Source organism: Leucoraja erinacea, chromosome 16 (assembly GCF_028641065.1).
Source record: "Leucoraja erinacea ecotype New England chromosome 16, Leri_hhj_1, whole genome shotgun sequence".
Classification (NCBI taxonomy): Eukaryota; Metazoa; Chordata; class Chondrichthyes; order Rajiformes; family Rajidae; genus Leucoraja; species Leucoraja erinaceus.
In genome coordinates this window covers 18661991-18682784 of record NC_073392.1, presented here as the reverse complement: position 1 = coordinate 18682784, position 20794 = coordinate 18661991, and the positions used below count along the sequence as shown (strand labels likewise).

General features: G+C 41.4%; 1 protein-coding gene across 1 annotated transcript in view; it reads right to left on the bottom strand.

The window, feature by feature from the left end:
• sumf1 (sulfatase modifying factor 1) overlaps positions 1 to 20794 on the bottom strand; it is a 92856-nt gene that overhangs the window by 27640 nt on the left and 44422 nt on the right. The window contains exons 6-7 of the mRNA XM_055647747.1: positions 9905 to 10019; positions 6991 to 7104 (exon numbers count right to left, since the gene is read on the bottom strand). Coding sequence (XP_055503722.1) covers positions 6991 to 7104; positions 9905 to 10019 — 229 coding nt within the window. The remainder of the gene's footprint in view (positions 1 to 6990; positions 7105 to 9904; positions 10020 to 20794) is intronic.

The following is a 20794-nucleotide window of genomic DNA, read 5'->3' as shown; positions in this document are numbered from 1 at the left end:
CTGCAGTTCCTTCATATACATTAAGAAAAATGGTGCTTGAGTTCACACTGGAAGAAAAAGCATTGGTTCAATGTTCAAGGGCAGGAGAGCCTCAATATCATGGTTAGCGCAAGATCTGTTCCGTTAACACAGAAAAAATGGAGCAGATCACTGGAGACTTCCTGCCAGTATTATATGATGATTGTCACTTCCTCTTTCCCTATCGGATTGTAGATTTTTTTTCTCTGCGATATCTTTTTCTCATTAAAGAGTTAGGATTGAATCTTCTTCTACTGCTCTATTAGGCGGTGCATTACAACCCTCTCCGTGTTTAAAACAAAGTTATAATTTCCACATAGATAGACGCTGGAGTATCTCAGTACGTCAGGCAGCATCTCTACAGAAAAGGAATAGGTGATGTTTCGGGTCAAGACCCTTCATCACGCTGAGGTTTTGAGGTATAATTTTCCCTTCGGGTGGCACATGGATAGTAGTTAGTGCTACTGTTTCAACAGCTCCAGGGACCTAGGTTCTATTCTGACCTCGGGCACAGTCTGCAGCACATTCGGTGCATGGGTTTCATTTGGGTGCACTGGTTTCCTCCCACATCTCAATGAGGTGCTGGTAGGCCAAGAGGCTAACTGTAGATTACCACCTATTCTAGGCCAACAGTCAAATGGGCACGAGAATACATTACAAAGGGACAATAAATTGAAGAAAGCCAGAACAGGTCTGATGGGATTACTCCAATGGGAGCTAGCATGGATCTGAGGGGCTAAATAGCCTACCTTTATGTTATTATGTATAAGGTTCTTTTGACAATAATTGTCAATCCTCCTGCCTGAGGGAGCATGCTCATTCATAGTCTACTGAAGCTATTCTAAGGTGACTTTTTCTTAATTGTGCTACTAGTTTCAATGCTGAATGATCAGAATTGAACCACAAATTTCCCTTCAAACGTGGATAAAACACTAAGTGCTGGAGGAACTCAGCGGATCAGCTAACAACTGTGGAGGGGATGGGCAGGCAATGTTTCGGTTTAGGACACTTCTTCAGATACCATTGTCCATTGTCCATTAATTCCCCGGCTGCTGCCTGTCCTGCTGAGTTCCTCCAGCACATCATGTTTGGCTCAAGATTCCAGCATCTGCAGTCTCCTGCACCTCCAAAGCTGGATGATTGTTTGCAACTGCTTTTAGTTTATTTCTTTTTTCATTTTTACAGCATTTCAGGGAATGCTTTGTCCCAAAAAGGAGCAATAAAAACAGAAAACAAAACTATTTAATATCCACTTTTCAAACAAATATTATTTAGTACACATGTTTCAGTCACATGAAAGGGTATAATTGTGTTTAAAAATAGAAATGACAGTGGGAATGAGACTATTGTGCTGTAATTTCCAGTCCTTGTGCCCTGAAAGAAAATAATTGCTTGCTGGATTAGGGGACAGGGGCAACTTTATCAACGACAGAAGGATATATGAGTCAATGCATTCATCATTTTCAATTGAAAGTGAATTGAGAGTTATATAAATGTACTATATAGTCTCTATTCAAGCTTTTTCACCACCACAAAAATTCCCTTTTCATGAGTGTTCGTAATTAGAATCTTGAGATCACATGGAAAAATGTGTTTTGCAATGCTAAAGAAATGATTTCAAGATGTGTGCAATGTTGGCCAGTCCTGCCAGTCAAGAAAACTATTGGTGTGCCTCTTCCATGAACCAAAGCAATTCCCTTGTTAATTCTGCAAAGAGCACATACAGTAAGGTGGGATATTGAGCCGGTAAGAATGAAGAAGCAATATTTTAGCACCAACATTTTTTAAAAAAATCATAAAATATGGTTATAGTACCCCAAGTTGCAATCTCATGTATATCTAGCATTTATATAACATTTAATAAGAATCACTAATGTCCTTGAGAGAAGGAAATCTACTAGCTTACCTTTACCAGATGTGGCAAATATCGGATTTCAAACAAAACCCCATGTTGTTTACTTTTCACTGTCTTCTGTCACTCAGCTCAGAAATTATTAAAATTGGGCAATAAGAGCTGGTCTAATCAAAAAGCCAATTCTAACAGGAGTAGTTTGTGGGACTTTTACACTAGTTGCTGCATTGAACAGAATATAAATTAAATTAGATTACAAGTAAAAAGGGTTATACAGTGATCATGGGGGAACAGTAATCATAATGTAGGCTAAGAAAATCAAATTTGCTGTCATGGTCTCACAGGGGATGTAATGAAATGCACACAGGATAGTTTTCTAGATCAGTATGTCAAGAACCGACTTGGGAACCGGCGACGTTAGATCTGGCACTGTGCAGTGAGACAGGGTTTATTAATAGACTTGTAGTAAAAGGGCCTCAGGGGAGAAGAAACATCAGACTGCTGTCCCAAATACATGGAGATTGTCAATATTTTCAGTCACTGATTTTGTGTAGGTAAAAAATGCTGGTACGCATATCGTTCCTTGCTGTTGGTGACTATGCAGGATCATCATCCTGTCTGATGATTAATCTATTTATGGGCCTGATGACCTAATTCAATTAATACATTTTACTTTAGTTTCAGCATGGAAACCGAAGGCCATTTGGTCCGCGCCGACCATTGATCAACTGTTCACATTAGTTCTGTTTTCCCACTTTCTCGTCTATATGATACATGAGAAGCAATTTAGAGACCGATTAACCTGCAAACCCGCACGGCCACAAGATGTGGGAGGAAACCCAAGCGATTACATGGAGCGCACGCAAACTCCACACAGACAGCACCCGAGGTCAGCATTGAGCCTGTGTCTCTGGTGCAGCGACACGGCAACTCTACCAGATTAAAAATAGATTAAAAAATAATCTTTTTGCAAAAGTTAATGTCCTTAAAAAAAAATCTCATGTTGTTTTGTGAAGAGTAAGGATGAAAGGGTGTGACATGTGGGAAGTAGGTGGCAATTTATCTTCACCGTTGCATTACAGGAAGCTTCGTTCTCTACAAATATCAATGGTGTCCAATCTTACAACTTTAGAGAACCTGGTTTTATTCAGAGTAAGCTTTTTTATGATATCAAGATCTGTTAAAGCATGTTACAGCAATACAGTGCATCACTGTTATATGAAATACTTTTTAAAAATTGTGCATGTGCTAATCTACATTATTGCAGGACAGAAAATGATATTAATCCCATTGTGTTGAGGACTAGCATCATGGGTAGTAAACATTGACCTGCCTTATTCAGCACTAAACTCCTGGAAAGCAGCTAGCCTTGATGGACGGAATTCTGAAATGGTGTGTCAATCAACTGACCACAGCATTGACAACATGTTCAACTGCTTGTCCTTCAAGGAAACCTCCAGCATTTCAGTCCCCAAGAACAATAAAGTGACGTCTAAATGACTACCAACCATCTTTGAAAAATTGGCAATGTACTACATCTCTTACCACTCTTCCAGACAATCTAGACCCCTTGCAATTTGCATACATGAAAAATTGGTCTACAGAGGATGCCACCTCTTTTGTTCTACATTTAGATCTGGATCATTTTGAAATTAAGAGCACCTATACCTGGATGCTATTCATTGGCTACAGCTCAGCTTTCAACACCATGATAAGGAATGATCTTACCTCTAAACTTCTAGACCTCAGTTTTGGGTCCTCCATCTGTAAAGAGATTTCTGGACTTCCTAACTGGCTGACCTCAGTCAGTTAGAATTGGTCATAACATTCCCTTCATCCCAGCCCTCAACACTAGTGCTCTTCAATGTAATTTTTTTTCTCAGGAAGAACACTTCTTCCTCACTTTTATAGACTCATGAACAAATCACACTCCCTTCCTGCTATGTATTCTTATTCTTATCTCTACCTCCTTCGGTTACTCTCTCATTGCACTTAAGAGTTTTTGTGCCACTTTAATTTGCACCACAATCTTTGCATCATTCTGCTGATCTTGCATTCATTGCTGTAGTTATTGTGTACTTACTGTATTTATTGTTTAGTCTGTGAGCTTCATACAAACCATGAATTTCATTGCACCCTTGTGTATATGCCAATAAACTAATCTGAATCTGAGATAATTTAAAAGACCTGAAGATGCAAAATCACAACGATTCGAAGAACCCAAGTTGCAATAAGGCAGCTCTCCTCGTGGCTTGTAAAAAGGTAGTATTGTAATTGGTGTCATCATTGGAAACTGTCTCATGGCAACATTAATTATGGGGAATAGGAAACTTTCTATTGATATTATTAGTCCTCTGAGCACTGGAGTTGCAGAGAAAGAATTTGGATTTAAAATTTACCAAACAACAAAAGAGACCAGTCACTCGTCTCTGCAGGGAATGGAAGTTTCACCAATACTCCAATTTAAGACGTTGTATATCCTATTTCATGTTTCATTACATTTACTTCCCTTCTAATGCACAGTGTATAGAGAGGCATCTCTGGCCAGAAATTACACACAAAAAGCTGGAGTAACTCAGCGGGTCAGACAGCATGTCTGGGGAAAAGGAATAGGTGACGTTTAGGGTCGAGACCCTTTTTCAGACTGAGATTCAGGGGAAAGGGAAACGAGAGATACAGACGGTGGAGAGATATAGAACAAATGAATTTAAGATATACAAAAAAGTAATGATGATAAAGGAAACAGGCCATTGTTAGCTGTGGACTAGGTGAAGCCACGTTACAGACAAAGGGACAGAGAGAGAGGGAAAGCAAGGGCTACTTAAAGTTAGATAAATCAATATTAATACCACTGGGTTGTAAACTGCCCAAAACCAACATTCTGATTAAAATATTTAAGAACGAACTGCAGATGCTGGAAAAATCGAAGGTAGACAAAAATGCTGGAGAAACTCAGCGGGTGAGGCAGCATCTATGGAGAGAAGGAATAGGCGACGTTTCGGGTCGAGACCCTCTCGACCCGAAACGTCGCCTATTCCTTCTCTCCATAGATGCTGTTTCACCCGCTGAGATTTTCCAGCATTTTTGTCTACGTTCTGATTAAAATAGTTCATTCTATAAAGTATTTTCTGTAAGTGTTCCATCAGCTTTGAATGTCTCCATCAGAGCAGATCACTATTCTATGATTTTAAATTCTATTTAGTCGGCATGTACAAGGTTTTTAAGAACCTTTCATTATGACAAGAATGCACTTAAATTTTTAGGCCAGAAGCCAAATATAGAGCAGCCTAATCCTGGACACTATCAAATTGTGCAAATGGTTGATCAATCACTGAGGGAGGGATTGAGATCTGGATTTATCTTCTCTTGCTTCAAATAGGCTATCCTGGAACTAGGTCAAATACTTTATTCTCTCAGGAAAAAATGGTGCCTATTTATATCTTTAAAAACCAAATGTTCTCTGGTTTGTTTAATGTGGGGGTGGGCGTGAGGGTCGGGAGAAACCTTTTTTCAATCTCTTACCTTGCCGGAGATGCGATTGTTTTCCGGATCGTATCTCTGGTCGCTCTGCGGCCTAACATCGTGGAGCCGGGGGCCTTGCTCGGGACTGACTTTGAGCCCCACCAAGGGGCATGAACTTACCATCAGAGCTGATTCCTTGCCTGAGATCGATGCTCCAACCGTGGCCTGTGGACTTTAACATCAAGGAGCCCGCAGTCTCGGGTAGAGACCGAAGTCGGGAGCTCCAAACGTCGCAGAAGGTTTTGACCATCCACGACCCGGGGTAGATCGCCCGGCACGGGGGAGCTGAGATTCCCCCAGATGCAGGAGCTAGATCGCCCCGACAAGGAGGCCAGCTATGGGGGTTAAGATCACCCCGTCAATGGAAGGCTCGAGGTCTCAGACAGCGGGGGAGCAAAGAAGGGAAGATGTTGAACTTTTTTTCGCCTTCCATCACAGTGAGGAATGTGGAGGAGTCACTGTGGTGGATGTTTATGTTAAAATGTCTTTTGTGTGTCCTGTTGCTTTTTACTGGTATGAATGTATGGCAAATGAAGTTTCCCGTACGTTGCAAAACATACTTGGCTACTAAAGTATTATTATGATCATTATGATTATGATTATGATTATGACTGCTCCTCCACTCTTGATTTCAAGAAAATAACTGGTGATACATCAGAAGGTTCCAGGTTGAATGAATAAATCACCAGGTGGTAGACGACGGAGCGCAATTACAAAACTCCAAAGCTGAACTACAAAACACAGCCAAGGCTCCCATTCAATACTTGTTCATGATCCCTGCTCCAAAATTTATCGATGGTTATTGTTTGCCCCTCAGTGGACTGCATCGTACCGATAAAAAGAATGGCCATTGAGGTGAGTTCATGATGCAACTGCAACATATAAAGCACTGATAATCTGCACTGCGACGGCTAGGAAAAGGTGAATTTTGTGATATAAGTGGGTAAATAGGATGTTTCAAATAGAATGAAAAGTCTTGCACTAAACACTGATAAAACTCTGAGAGTCAGGGGAGAGGGAGACACAGAAATAAGGAAGGGTAAGATGTGAAAATGAGACATTGTGGTATAAGGACGATGTGGCCATGGTTGGCAATAAAATGTATTGTCTCAAACCTTACCATAGCAATTTCTGAACAAATAGGACGCAACAGCTAAGATGTTGGGCACGGATGCTGTATGTACATCGATGGTGCTGTGTTTGGGTCACATTGATCGCATACGCAAAGTTCTGTAACAGTATATATCGCCACGAGTCAGGCAGAGCAAGCAAGAAATATTCTGGATCATTCTCTTGATGCATCAGTTAGGTTGAGCTCTGAAAGCAAGAAATGCCTTGCTGTTGGTGGAACAACACTAGTGTTGAGTTTTGAATTAATCCAATACCAACCATTCATCACACTGAGGGGAAAGATGGGACTCCATGAACCATAAGTTTCCGTCCAGTGTCGACGGACAGAAGATCACGGGTGACATTTGGCAAGAGCCCCCTGCGTCATAAGCAACACACCGACTCCATGAAACAGTCTGGTTATTGCACTAAAAGTACACAGGGTCCAGTTGTGAGATCAGTGAGAGCAGAGTGATTGAAATACTTACAGGATTCTCTACTTCATCAGCGGTGTGGTGTATAGTCCACCAGTCCAATGTCCACTCCCAGACATTTCCTGCCATATTGAAGAGACCATATCCATTGGGAGGAAAGCTGGTGACCTGTGAGATAAACAGTGAGGAAAAACACCAGGTAAAGAGAAGGGCATTTTACAATACATCACATCCCCTTCATGGTAATACTAACTCATCACAACAGAAATGTCAATACCTTAAACAGATATTTAACCAAATACATTAACATTTTCGAACTCAAAGTATGCTGATCACGGAAAAGCAGCACAAATTATTTCCCTCACTTTATTCCTATTATTGTCAAAAGGCCTGAATGCCAAATATTATTTTCTATTTGGCTATGGCAACAGTAAACATATTAACAAAAAAATTAATCAAAATCTTGCATGACACTTCCAATCATTTTTATCCAGTTCCTGTGCGTTCACACGCACATTGTTCTTTGGGAGTGGTGATTAGCGTGGTGCTATATTTACAAAGCTGCTTCCAAACTGAGATAACTCACCCAAATTAAAACGCCCTGAAAAGACTGAAAATCTGTTTCATGGAAAGCAGATGTCTGTATTAATTTGCTCTGCAGCCGATGCAATTGTGCAAATTGTTAAAATTGCCTTTCTCCCTATTCCAAGTCTTACCCTTTTTGCATGGTTGCACCGTAGTATGATTTTTGTAGGAGAGATTTTCTTCTTTTGCACTTAGAGAGCATAAATATAAACTGGAGAAGAATGATTGCATATCTATGTGAAAGTTTTTATGAAACAAAATGATATGCAATGGTCTCCTGTTGAGATGTGCCAGCTTGTTCAGTGGATTTTCTTTTAAATGTCTGGGTGGGAGCTTAGATCGCCCCAACGCTGGTGCTTCGACCACCTCCAACGCTGGTGCTTCGACCACCCCCAACGCGGGAGTTTCGATCGCCCCAACGCCGGAGATTTGACCGCCAACTGCGGGAGCTTCGATCGCCCCAACGGATGCTTTGAATGCCCCGACCACGGGAGAATAAAGAGGAAGGAGATTGGACTTGTTTGCCTTCCATCACAGTGAGGCATGTGGGGAATCTGCTGTGGTGGATGTTTATGTTAACTTTTATGTAGTTGTGTGTTTTGTTGCTTTTTTGGCAGTGTGGTAACTCACATATCACTGTACCTTATGGTACATGTGACAATAAAAAAACATTGAATCTTTGGGTTGCTGAATGGGTATGTTTTAAAAGGTATATAAAATCACAAAGGGCATAGATAAGGCGGATGGTCACAGTTTTTTTCACAGTGTATGGGAGTCAAAAACCAGAGGGCATTGTTTTAAGGTGAGAGGGAAAAGATTTAGTGGACCTGAGAGGCAGGTTTTTCACACAACGGTTGGTCGGTATGTAGAACAAGCTGCTAGAGGAACAGGCAGAGGCGGGTACAGATACAACATTTAAACGACATTTGGACAGATTCATGGAGGGTTACAGGTATAAGAGCCAAATGCAAGCAAATGGGACAAGCTCACGAAGGAACCTTGGTCGGCATGGACAAGTTGGGTTGAAGGGCCTGATGTACAGTATGTTGTATAACTCTCTGTCTGTATGTTTACAACTAGTTACAAGGGAGAAATGTATACTCCTACCCCAGTAATTAGCAACTTCCCGAGAATTTAAGCTTTGATCTTATGAGGCACTGCTGTTTTAATTCTACTATCAGAACACAATATTATATTGATATATCTTCACCATACCACTTTCACTTAGGTAACCAAAATGCCAAAAAAAAGAATTAAACAAACAATTACACATTTCATAAGTAAAATGATTACATTTATCCATTTAATTTTCTTTTATACTGTTTAATGTTTTATATTTTTAATGTTTTATATTTTATTTGAAAGCTTTGTCTTCCCATAAAGCCTGGGCTTAGACGGTGTATCTGGTCCACAAATGAAATTCAAGTTCCAGGGCATTTAGCTCTCCTTTCACAGATCGTGACACCACAGTTTGGTCAGATTGGATTCATTGTTTATCTCAAACATGCTTCGTGCTTTAAAAGTGAAATGGGGGGGTGCTGTTTATGAGTTAAACTGAAGAAGTTGGGAGGGGTAAGAAGGAGGTCAAGGTACAGGGGTTGCATTGGTAGCTCAGAAGAGAAGAGGTCGTGGGAGTAAATGCCAGTGAGAAAACAAATGAACAGAGGACCCCAGGTGAGATAAATACAAAGGCAGATGCGGAGGGCCTTACTTTCACCAAGGGCAAAAATCAGCCAGCAACTGATGACGACTCTAATCCATGCTATGCCATGCCAGCCACAATCCCCCAACTGGATACAATGTAAAAGGCTGACAAGAGGCAAATAAGATAGTGATGAATAAGGAGAAAAAGCGAGAGAGAGTGAGATTTAATGTGAGAGTCTAGAACCAGAGGCAATTGCCTGAAGACAAAAGGATGCACTTTTAGAAAGGATATGAGGACGACTTTCTTTAGTCAGAGGGTGGTGACTTTGTGGAATTCATTGCCACAGACGACTGTAGAGGCCAAGTCAATGGATATTTTAATGCGGAGATTGACATGTTCGTGATTAGGAAGGGTAGCAGTTAATGGGCAAAAGCAGGAGAATGGGTCTGTGAGGGAAAAATAGATCAGCCATGATTGATTGGCATAGTAGACTTGATGGGCCGAATGGCCTAATTCTGCTCCTAGAATTTATGAACTTGGCATTACAAAGAATTTGGAAGAAAGTATGAAGAAATTGTCATATTTTCCAACTTAATATCTACTGCTGGTAATCTGTGATCAGTTCTGATACTGGATGCATTCCTTGTGCTACTCTAACCCCACGCTTACACTCTCCAGGGGCATTACCATTTTAGATTATGTGATAATCAACTATAATTCAGACAGAGCGACACTTACAGGGGCAGTGTTGGCATACCCATCATCTTCAGTGTTGTGGTGAGGGAAATCTCCCTGCCAGATGTTCATGTAGTGCTGGTCTTTAGGATGCAACTTGTTGCCCCACGGGAAGAGTCTATAGGAATGTTAAGGTTAATCCAACTATTAGTCTGCCTGTTTCACTTGGCAAACAGATAAAAGCACATTTCTTCAACTACATTATTCCCTCTCTCTCCCTTTCTCTCTCTCACACACACACACTCTCTCTCACATGTTCAGCTTCTTTGGTTCATGTTAGTGCAGTGAAACCATTAACTGAAATCCATGGAAACTTAAAATTAAACACATGTTATATTCCCTGAGAAAAGCTAATACAAAGATCATTTAGTTAGGGATTTCTATTAGCTGAGCAGCAAGTGGCACCAGCACAACATATTTTCACTCTGTTGACTTTGTCTTCAGGATGAAAGGATCTGTGGGAATTGTGGGAACTGAACTGTTCTTCCATCTTGATATGTTGATGGGCAGCACTTCGTACTTTGGGAATTGAACTTTAAACCAGTAAAGTTTCACTTCTGGGCGAGGCTAAGTATGTTTGGTTATACCTACCCATAAAGTCAACACGTTAGACGTATGATAGACACAAAATGCTGGAGTAACTCAGCGGGTGAGGCAACATCTCTGGAGAGAAGTAAAGGGCGAAGTTTCGGGTTGAGACCCTTCTTCAGACTGATGTCGGGGGAGGGGGCGGGACAAAGGTAGAATGTAGGCGGAGACAGTAAGACAGGTGGGAGATGCTGCCTGTCCCGCTAGTTGCTCCAGCATTTTGTATCTACCTTCGATTTAAACCAGCAACTGCAGTTCTTTCTTACACAAAGTTAGACACATGCATGTCTAGTTTTTAACTGAAAGCTGTGCTGTTAGGGGTAAGGGCAGAATCCTGGATCACAATACCCAGACGTGTGAACAAATGTACGTGACTCACTGTACATATACGTCCCTATCAGTACGATATAAAAAGGCTGCATGCTTTGAGTCTGTCGAACAATCTCTTGCTTGACTGTTCTCCTTGTTTGACAAGTTATTGCGTATAAGGAAGAAGTTAACTGTCACTCACGTCTCGTGTAAATTTTTCCGACATATCCCTTGATTTTTAGTCAACAGTGAATACTAACAGATCCAGATGCAAACATCTGCCCGTCAATTCCTGACTCTCAATCGTCCTTTTTCATTATTGTAAATGCGAGGCACATTTTAATTCCCACCATTTCTTCCCTGGAATCCTGAAATCCTTTACTTTTCCCTATTCTTCAATCTTTCTGTAATAATCAGGCATTAAAAACATGCTTCTTTCCCAAACCACAATAGCGCATCATTGGTATTATTTCTATTGGAGCACCTGTACTTGAATTTTCTTTTAAAACCATACAAAATGAAAATATAAGGTTCTGCTTTTTTTTCATCCAATGAACCATTCTACATTTCTTTATCATCATCTGCTTTCACACCATACCCTTCCATATCTCTAGACTCCCTCTCTACTGACACTCGGTCTGAAGAAGGGTCTCGACCTGAAACGTCACTCATTCCTTCTCTCCAGAGTCTGTCCCGCTGAGTTACTCAGCAACTTGTGTCTATCTTCTGTGTAAACCAGCATTTGCAGTTCCTTCCGACACAATTACCTAAACCTGATCAGTGTGATGCAATCACTCCTATATCATCCCCACAAAAGACTTCCAGTCTTCCCTGACCATCCAAATCTGAGCTGACCTCAGATTTAAGACCTGCTCCCACCCTACCCTGCCCTGCCTTGTTGCAATCTTTTGCCATTCTTCTTTCTGGCTACTCCATGACAATGGCAGATTCTCTAAAATGTGTTGCTGCAGCTCAGAAATGGATGCAAAAGTAAACTCATGTCAAAAGCTAATCCTGTGCAGTCACCGAGTTATCTAGGCAAAATATTCCAAGTAGAAATGGCTCTTTTGTGTTGTGTTTCAGAATCCCAAGGTAACTTCATTTTGCATAAATCTGTCTTTGTATAAGCAGGCACGTTGACAACAGTTCCCTCTTGGTATCAGTTATTTTTAGCTTAAAAACTGAAGAAAGTTACCATTTATTGAGCTCAATGTGTAATATTGAGCTGCGAAAGAACTGTTGGAGGCTTTTAATTCAAGGCAGACGTGCCTGACTGAAATGCTGACAGTGCAGTATTATAACCAATGTTATTACAATGTCCGCCTTGAACAAGAAACCTCCAACAGTCCTGTTGTAGCAGGAAATAAAACGGCAGGTCTATATTTACCCGTCTAACAATGTATTTTAATAATAACTGCAGCTGGAGACTGTGGGGATGGGGGTGTGCACAAAATGTGCCATGGTATTTTTCACCTTCAGCTTTTTCAGTTTGAAACCTGGAACATGGACAGTGCTTTTATAAGATTCCCTCTTTAACCTATTTATCGATCATTCCATTTTAACTATGTTCATTTCATTGTCGAACGATGCTGCCAAACATATTCTTAAATTCCTTATCTTAAAGTACAAAATATACAGTGTTATTTGATTCATCATGCCTGTGCCGTTCTTTGCTGTGTCGCTTACATGTTTAACTCAGTGTAAGTAATTGCATTTAGAACCTACCACATAAAAACCAGTAAAAGCAGCTTTTACTCAGTAAGTCAATAGAACACTGAAGGGCAAAATAAATGTCTCCTAGGAATAGATACTGTAATTAGCAGGGATGGATAGCAGTGTGTCAACGGCTTGTACAACAATATAAATAAATACAACTGCTTTAGGAGATGCTCTTTAAATAGGTGTATATTACGCACATATGCATGCATCATTATTGTCCCTTGTGATTAATGGTGTGTGTGTGTTGTACAAACATCCAAGATAACAGAATAGAAAGTGTAAGAATGAACTGCAGATGCTGGTTCAAATCAAATGTAGCCACAAAATGCTGGAGTAACTCAGCAGGACCTCCCCGTTGGATTGCAACTTGTGGTGGTTGTGGAGCGTGTGTGTCTCAGTAACCCTAGAGCTATGCCAGCGGGAGATTCGTCTCCTGTTAGGGTCTCTCATGCTGGACAGGTCGAAGGGTAGAGGCGAGACGAAGAGCGATCCACTGGTCCTCCAGGTTGCAGGTTGAGCACAGGGCTAACAACCCTGTCTCGTAAAACAAATATGTTACGGAAACAGCAACTGAAGGAATCAACACTACCGAGTGGAGGACCTTCGTTGCTGCCCTTCAAGAAAAATATTCCTATGCCAGGAGGCAGTCAGCCATAAAAACTATAAAGCAGTAAGTACAGAGAAGTAAGTAAAGGTCTCTAAGCGGGACAGGCTAGCATTTAGCTCTGGAGAAAAGGAAAAAGGGTGGCTACGTTTTGGAGGGTCGAGACCCTTCTTCAGACTGATGTCAGGGAGTGGGGCGGTAGGAATGGAGAATACTATTAAGATAGAGGTGGTATAGGGAAATAGTCGGAGGCAATAAGACTATTGTGGATGCAAACTCCCTGGAAGTGGGAGAGGAATGGATATTTAGAGAGGGCGGGTAAAGCAGAGAGCTATTTGAAGTCAGGGGCTTGGTCAATGTTCATACCACCAACATGGGGTGCAAAGCTACCCAAACAAAATATGAGGTGGATGTATACCTCCAAAAGGCTTTGTGCTGGGCCTCACTCAGAGAGTGACAATGGAGGAGGGGGTTCCGCAAGGACCCAGAAAGGTGAGATTGGGAATGTGAGGGGTAGTTAAAATGCTGAGTAACCGGGAGATCAGGTAGGTTAAGGAGGACTGAGCGGAGGTGTTCAGCGAAACGATTGCCGAGCCTGCGCAGAAACAGGCCCTTTGGCCCAAAGTGTCTGCACCGACCAGCGATCCCCGCACACTAACACTATCCTACACACACTAGGGGCAATTTACATTTATATCAAGCCAATTAGCCTACAAACCTGTACGTCTTTGGTGTGTGGGAGAAAACCGTAGTACCAGGAGAAAACCCACGCAGGTTACGGGGAAAATGTACAAACTCCGTACAGACAGCACCCGTAATCAGGATCGAACCTGGGTCTCTGGCGCTGTAAGGCGGCAATTCTTCCGCTGCACCACCATGCTGCCCTCCAAGGTCTGTTGTCTCTTTGTTTCGAATCTCAAAGTAATTCATGAAATACAGGGTGATTTAACTACTCATACAATTCCAAGAGTGAAGAACAGACCAATGTTATGGAAGTACATCAGAATTCACAAATGGGCTTACATGCACAATATTTGAAATAGTGTGAACGTTAGTACATGCAACAAGCTGAAAGGACTATGATCAGTAGCCTGGCGGGGAGCACTCTAACCTCTCAGGTTTAACTCCTCCAGTACTGAAGGAATGTGATACTTTTGAAGATGCAGTAAGATGTTAAACTGACACCCTATGCCTTGAGAAATTTTAAAATAAAATCACACTACAATGAGACCAAAATGGTTAATATTTATCCCTCAAATGACATGAGCAAATCAAGGAGAATTAGTCGGAAGAAAGGTCCCGACTGGAAATGTCCATTTGACTCCACAGATGCTGCCTGACCCGCGAAGTTCCTTTGGCACTTGGTTTTTTGTTCAAGGTTCCAGCATCTGCAGTTTCTTGCATCTTTGTCTGGGTGAACAAGACATTGGGTGATAAGACTCCCCCCTCCCCAAACGGTTGACAATTTTCAAGGTAAACAATTCAGAAGAGGTAACAAGAATTTTTTTTTAATTAAAAATGGAAAGATGATTTATTTTCATACATGGGCAACATTAACCGCCTATCATAAGCGATTATGTGTAACAGCTATGACTGGAAAAGCGTACACTTGCACATCATGTAAATTATTACGGTAGATGGGAGGAAATAATCATTTGGCTTAACAAGGAGAAAAGAGAGAATTGAAAGCTCTAGCATTTCAGATGAGCACAAAGTGATAACTCTGTGATGTCCACATTTGTGTAAACAGTGATAATTTGTACATTACTGTAGTCTGACTACCCCAAAGTCATAAATTATCTTTATCAGTAAGAAGAAGGTTGAATAGTGTTCTAGTGAGTTAAAGGTGGATACATTTGGGACTCAATGGGATGTATCGCAGGCTGGCTGCCGTGGGATTACTGGACCCTGACAGAGACCTTTAAGCCGTGGCTGGCCACAGTTAATGCACCAAATGTCCATAGGATAGCAAATGTGGTGCCCTTATTCAAGGAGGATTGCAGCGATGAGCCAGATAATTACTGGGCCTAACTTCAGTGGTATGGAAGTTATTGCAAAACATTCTGAGCACTAGGATTTATTAACACTTGGAAAGGCAGAAATCCTCTCTGCTCAGTTTCAATGAATTTTTTCAAGATGCAATAAAATATACTGATGAGAGCTGTACATTTGATGTAGACTACATGGATTTCAGTGAGACCTTTGACAGGATCTTGCGTGAGAAACTGGTCCAAGCCAGGGGATACGGAGTTTGCTCGGCATATAGAAAGCAGAGGGTGATGGGACAGGTTTATTTTTAATTGGAAGCCTGTGACCAGCTGTGTACCATCCGTCCTGCAATGGGGTGACTGGAACTGCACACACTACTCCAAATGTAGCTCAAGCAATGTTTTATAAAAGGTACAAGATGACTTCTTGAATCTTATACTCAATGCAGTGAACACTGACTGGCAAGGATACCATATGCTTTCTTTACCACTCTGTTGCATGTTCAGGGTTGACTGGGAATGAAGAATTCCAGGCTCCAATTTGCCAATTGTTAGTTACTCCCTTCAGTGTGGAAGGAATACAGTTCACTGAGGAAAGTGCACCAAAGCAACATTGCTGCCACATTATGCCCCTGTCCCACTTAAGAAACCTGAACGGAAACCTCTGGAGACTTTGCGCCCCACCCAAGGTTTCCGTGCAGTTCCCAGAGGTTCCCGGTGGTTTTTGTCAATCTCCCTACCTGCTTCCACTACCTGCAACCTCCGGCAACCTCCGGCAACCTCCCTCCGGGAACCGCAAGGAAACCTTGGGTGGGGCGCAAAGTCTCCAGAGGTTTCCATTCAGGTTTCCTAAGTGGGACAGGAGCATTACTGAGGGATTATCTACAACCAAGATAAACTTGCCCCTACATTAAAGTGCTGAGGGAATTGCAAGAACAAAAAAGTCGAACATACAATAATAAAGAGGCACTAATTATGTTGCCAAAGTATGGTAGAAAAATGGAGAAGGTGCCCTGATGTGGTGCCATGGCCACACAACCTCATGATATTTGTTATTCCAAGCCGACACATTCCATGTGTCATTTGGATGCGGTACGCAAAGAGTGGAAGAAACTATACCCTGGATTACAGCCAGTCAGTGACACTATCCTTCATCAAGGGGATGCCACAGCAGGGACTATTCAACAACAAAAAATTCAACAAAAATAGCAAAAGCGGTCTCAGAGTAGATAAATGAAGTTAATGATTTCACTGTGAATAAGTCTGCAATTATAACAAACCCAGCAGGAATTTTTGGAACTGGTTATTATGCTTTCAAATCTCACTTACCATTTTCCTATCTACCTCAGACATTTACATTGCTGAAACTGCAAGCTTACCTTTACAGTTTGAAATACTAAGATAAAGTTTTATTAGAAATCTAACATGCACTCCATGTCTAGCATGGATAAAATAGAGAAGGATTTGAGAGAAATTGCCAAAAGAAGAAACAAGCTTAGCAAACTAAATAGATTTCCTCTCAACCTTATTTTGAAATCAGTCTCTTATATCCTCCATGCTTCAACTAATCTACCAGTTCTAATCCCTTGTGCATCTCTGATTTTAACTATCCCAATACTGGCTGTAGCTCTTAATATTATGTCTGAAAGAACTGGAATTGACCCCTCTCTATTTCTTTACCCCTTTACGATGTCCTTGAAAAACTGTATATTTGACCAAATCCTTGGTTATTTGCCCCGATATCTCCTTGTGTGGTTTAGTGTCAAAAATTGTTGGCAAAGTCCTCGATAACCATTTTGGGAGATTTGTATTGTGTTAAAGATGGAATATAAATACAAGGATTTTCATTTGCTATAAAATCTTCTACCATAAAAGGAAAGAGAAAGGCTGATATTGAGTAGGATATACAACAAAAGAAGAGGAAGGAGAGCAAGGATTAATAAAACAAATGAATGGTTTTTGACAACAGATTCAGGGCTCAGGGGAATATGGGAATAGGTTAAAATATGGGAACTCAAATACTGTTAAGGAGAATTATGGCACTGGAAATTGTGACAGACAAATAAAAAAGTCCAAATTGACAAATAAACATTGATCAGGGGAGAAATAGAAAAGCATCAGATGACTGTTGCTAAGGCACAATGAAGAGGCACTGTAAACAATCCAGAGATGATGCATGGCCCACTGAATTACTCCAACACTTTGTGTACTTTTTTGTAAACCAGCATTTGCAGTTCCTTCGTTCTACTTCTCGATAATCTATCCTGTTGAGTCTGATTGCAAGTCCCTATTCATTTTTTTAATGAACTCACAAACTATCTTGTTTCTCCTTCTCAGAGTGCAACAAAACTGATCAGTTTCCTGTTGGTTTGTTCCCCCTTTGCTCCAATTTCATAGATCCCAGCTTTTAACCCTTCCCTTGGGGACTGGAAGACTATGTGGAGTGGTCAATTGAATTACAAAATCTAAATTTGGCATTGATTTGTGCATTTGGAATTCACTCCAAGAAAATTCCCAACATGAACCTTAAAATAATGGGTAGGCAAATTAGAACGGAGACGAGGAAAGACATTTTCACCCAGAGAGTTGTGAATCTGTGGAATTCTCTGCCTCAGAAGGCAGTGGAAGCCAATTCTCTGGATGCTTTCAAGAGAGAGTTAGATAGAGCTCTTAAAGATAGGGTTAGGTCAGGGGATATGGCGAGTAGGCAGGAACGAGGTACTGATTGTGGATGATCAGCCATGATTATATTGGCTCGAAGGGCCGAATGGCCTAATCCTGCACCTATTGTCTATTGTCGATTGAAGCTGTGGAACTTCAAAATGTTTGAAAGCAAAAAAAAACATCCAATTTCCCATCATAATCACACTGTTGCGAATACTGATTGGGCTGAAGTACAGGCTGCTTACTGTGTCTTGCCTTGACTTAGTCATAGTCATAGTCATGAAGCACAGAAGTTGGCCCTTTGGCCCATCATGTCCATTCTGACCTATTAGTCCATCTACAATGATCCATGATGCAAAATAGCTGCTAAATATTTTGCAAGAGCTAAAATTCAGCCGTTTTTAGTTCCTGGTCGGTATAACAGAGTAAGCTTTAAGTAAGATTCAATACATTTCCTGTCTTGTCAACATAACACTGTAAATGCTCAGAGGTGCAACATTTTAAAACAAAGCAGTCAGCTAGAATCAGATTTGAAATCTGTCATGATTATCCAGCCTGTGGAAAGCTCTTTCAAATTAAATGTGAAACTGAAGCAGTGAAATCAGTAAGAGATCCATTACTGGATGTGTCTGAAATGAAGAATGCTTTGGATTCTTTCTTCATCAATTACAGTAGCCACATTTCCAATTTACACTTTCTGGATGATGGATTAGCATAATCTTGAGCAGAATTTACTATTCTCTATTCAGAATTTTCTATCTCTGTCCCACCCACTCCCCTGTCATCAGTCTGAAGAGGGGTCTTGATGGATCAACGGTGGATGCGATCTCACTGGCTCTCCACTCCGCTCTGGACCACTTGGAAAACAAAACTCATATGTCAGGCTGTTATTCATTGACTACAGCTCGGCATTTGATACCATCATCCCCTCCAAGCAGTTTACCAAGCTCTCAGATCTGGGTCTCTGCACATCTCTCTGCAATTGGATCCTCGACTTCCTCATTCACAGACCACAGTCTGTCTGTACTGGGGGAAATGTGTCAGCCTCGATAACAATCAGCATGGTTGCACCTCAAGGCTGTGTGCTTAGCCCCCTGTTGTACTCACTCTATATTCATGACGATATATATACACACATAAATAAACCGGTCAAAGTGCAAACTCCATCATCAAGTTCACCGATGACACCATTGTTGTGGGACGTATCACTGATGGGGACGAGTCAGAGTATAGAAGTGAGATCGACTGATTGACCAAATGGTGCCAGCACAATAACCTGGCTCTCAACACCAGCAAAACCAAGGAACTGATTGTGGACTTCGGAAGGGGTAGGATGGGGACCCACAGTCCCGTTTATATCAACGGGTCGATGGTGGAAAGGGGCAAGAACTTAAAATTCCTGGGTGTGCATATTTCCGAAGATCTCTCCTGGTCCCAGGACACTGATGCAATCATAAAGAAAGCACATCAGCGCCTCTACTTCCTGAGAAGATTACGGAGGGTCGGTATGTCAAGGAGGACTCTCTCGAACTTCTACCGGTGCACAGGAGAGAGCATGCTGACCGGTTGCATCGTGGCTTGGTACGGCAACCTGAGTGTCCAGGAGCAGAAAAGGCTGCAAAAAGTTGTAAACACTGCCCAGTCCATCATCGGCTCTGACCTCCCAACCATCGAGGGGATCTTTCGCAGTCGCTGCCTCAAAAAGGCTGGCAGCATCATCAAGGACTCACACCATCCTGGCCACACACTCATCTCACCGCTGCCATCAGGTAGAAGGTACAGGAGCCTGAAATCTGCAACATCCAGGTTCAGGAACAGCTTCTTCCCCTCATCCATCAGACTATTAAGCACAACTTCAAACAAACTCTGAACTATAACAGCCTATTGCACTTTATCGGTTTATTTATGTGTGTGTATATATATATATTCTATGGTATATGGACACACTGATCTGATCTGTATTCATGCCTAAAATATTCTGTTGTGCTGCAGCAAGCAAGAATGTAATTGTCCTATCTGGGACACATGACAATAAACTCTCTTGACTTGAATTGACTTGACTTGACCCAAAACGTCACCCATTCCTTTTCTCCAGAGATGCTGCCTGTCCCGCTGAGTTACTCCAGCTATTTATGTCTACCTTCGAGCAGAATTTATTATTCAGTCAAGATGATTAATTGGAAGATGTACTTGATATACTAACCATTTTAAATCATCTTGAAACAAAATAACTTTTTATGCAACGTTTAATCAGACTTCAAGGCTCAGTTACTAGTATCTGGCATAAGCCCAGCCATTTAACAGTATTACCATGAAGTAAATAGCAGGCACGCCCAAACTATGGCATAGAGGATAATAACTGTTATAATTCCTGCCATCCTGCTTTCCATATTCTATAAAGGAAGCAAGCTGGCAAGAAATTTCACGGGGTTGGGGTGGTGAAGGAGATTTCAGAAGTTGGGGGGGGGGGGGGGGGGGGTTCTATCCTGACTGCGGATGCCATGTATACAGAGTTTGTACATTCTCTGTATGAACACATGGGTTTTCTCTAAGTGCTCTGATTTCCTCCCACACTCTAAAGATGTACAGGTTTGTAGGTTAATTGGTTTCATTAGAAATTGTAACATTGTCCCTTGTGTGTAGGACAGTGTTAGTGTACGGGGTGATCGCTGGTCTGTGTGGACTCAGTGGGTCAAAGGTATCTCTAAAAGTCTATAAAAGAATGTGGGGTGAATAAAAAACAGATGAATGCAGGATTAGTGTGAATGGTATTTGATTGTTTGTGTGGACTCGATGGGCCAAAGAGCCTGTCTCTGTGCTATATCTCTATAACCCAAAACGAGATAGGGATTGTAAATGCACACAGGCTGCCAAAAGATTAAGTTACTTGGTGACCCATTGGACTATTACATTCAATACTGATAACTAGCATTAAGAAGGATGTGGAAATTAGAAATCAAAGGGCATCAATTGTGAATTTAGAAATCTAGAATCTGGATTACAAATAAAAACAACATTAGA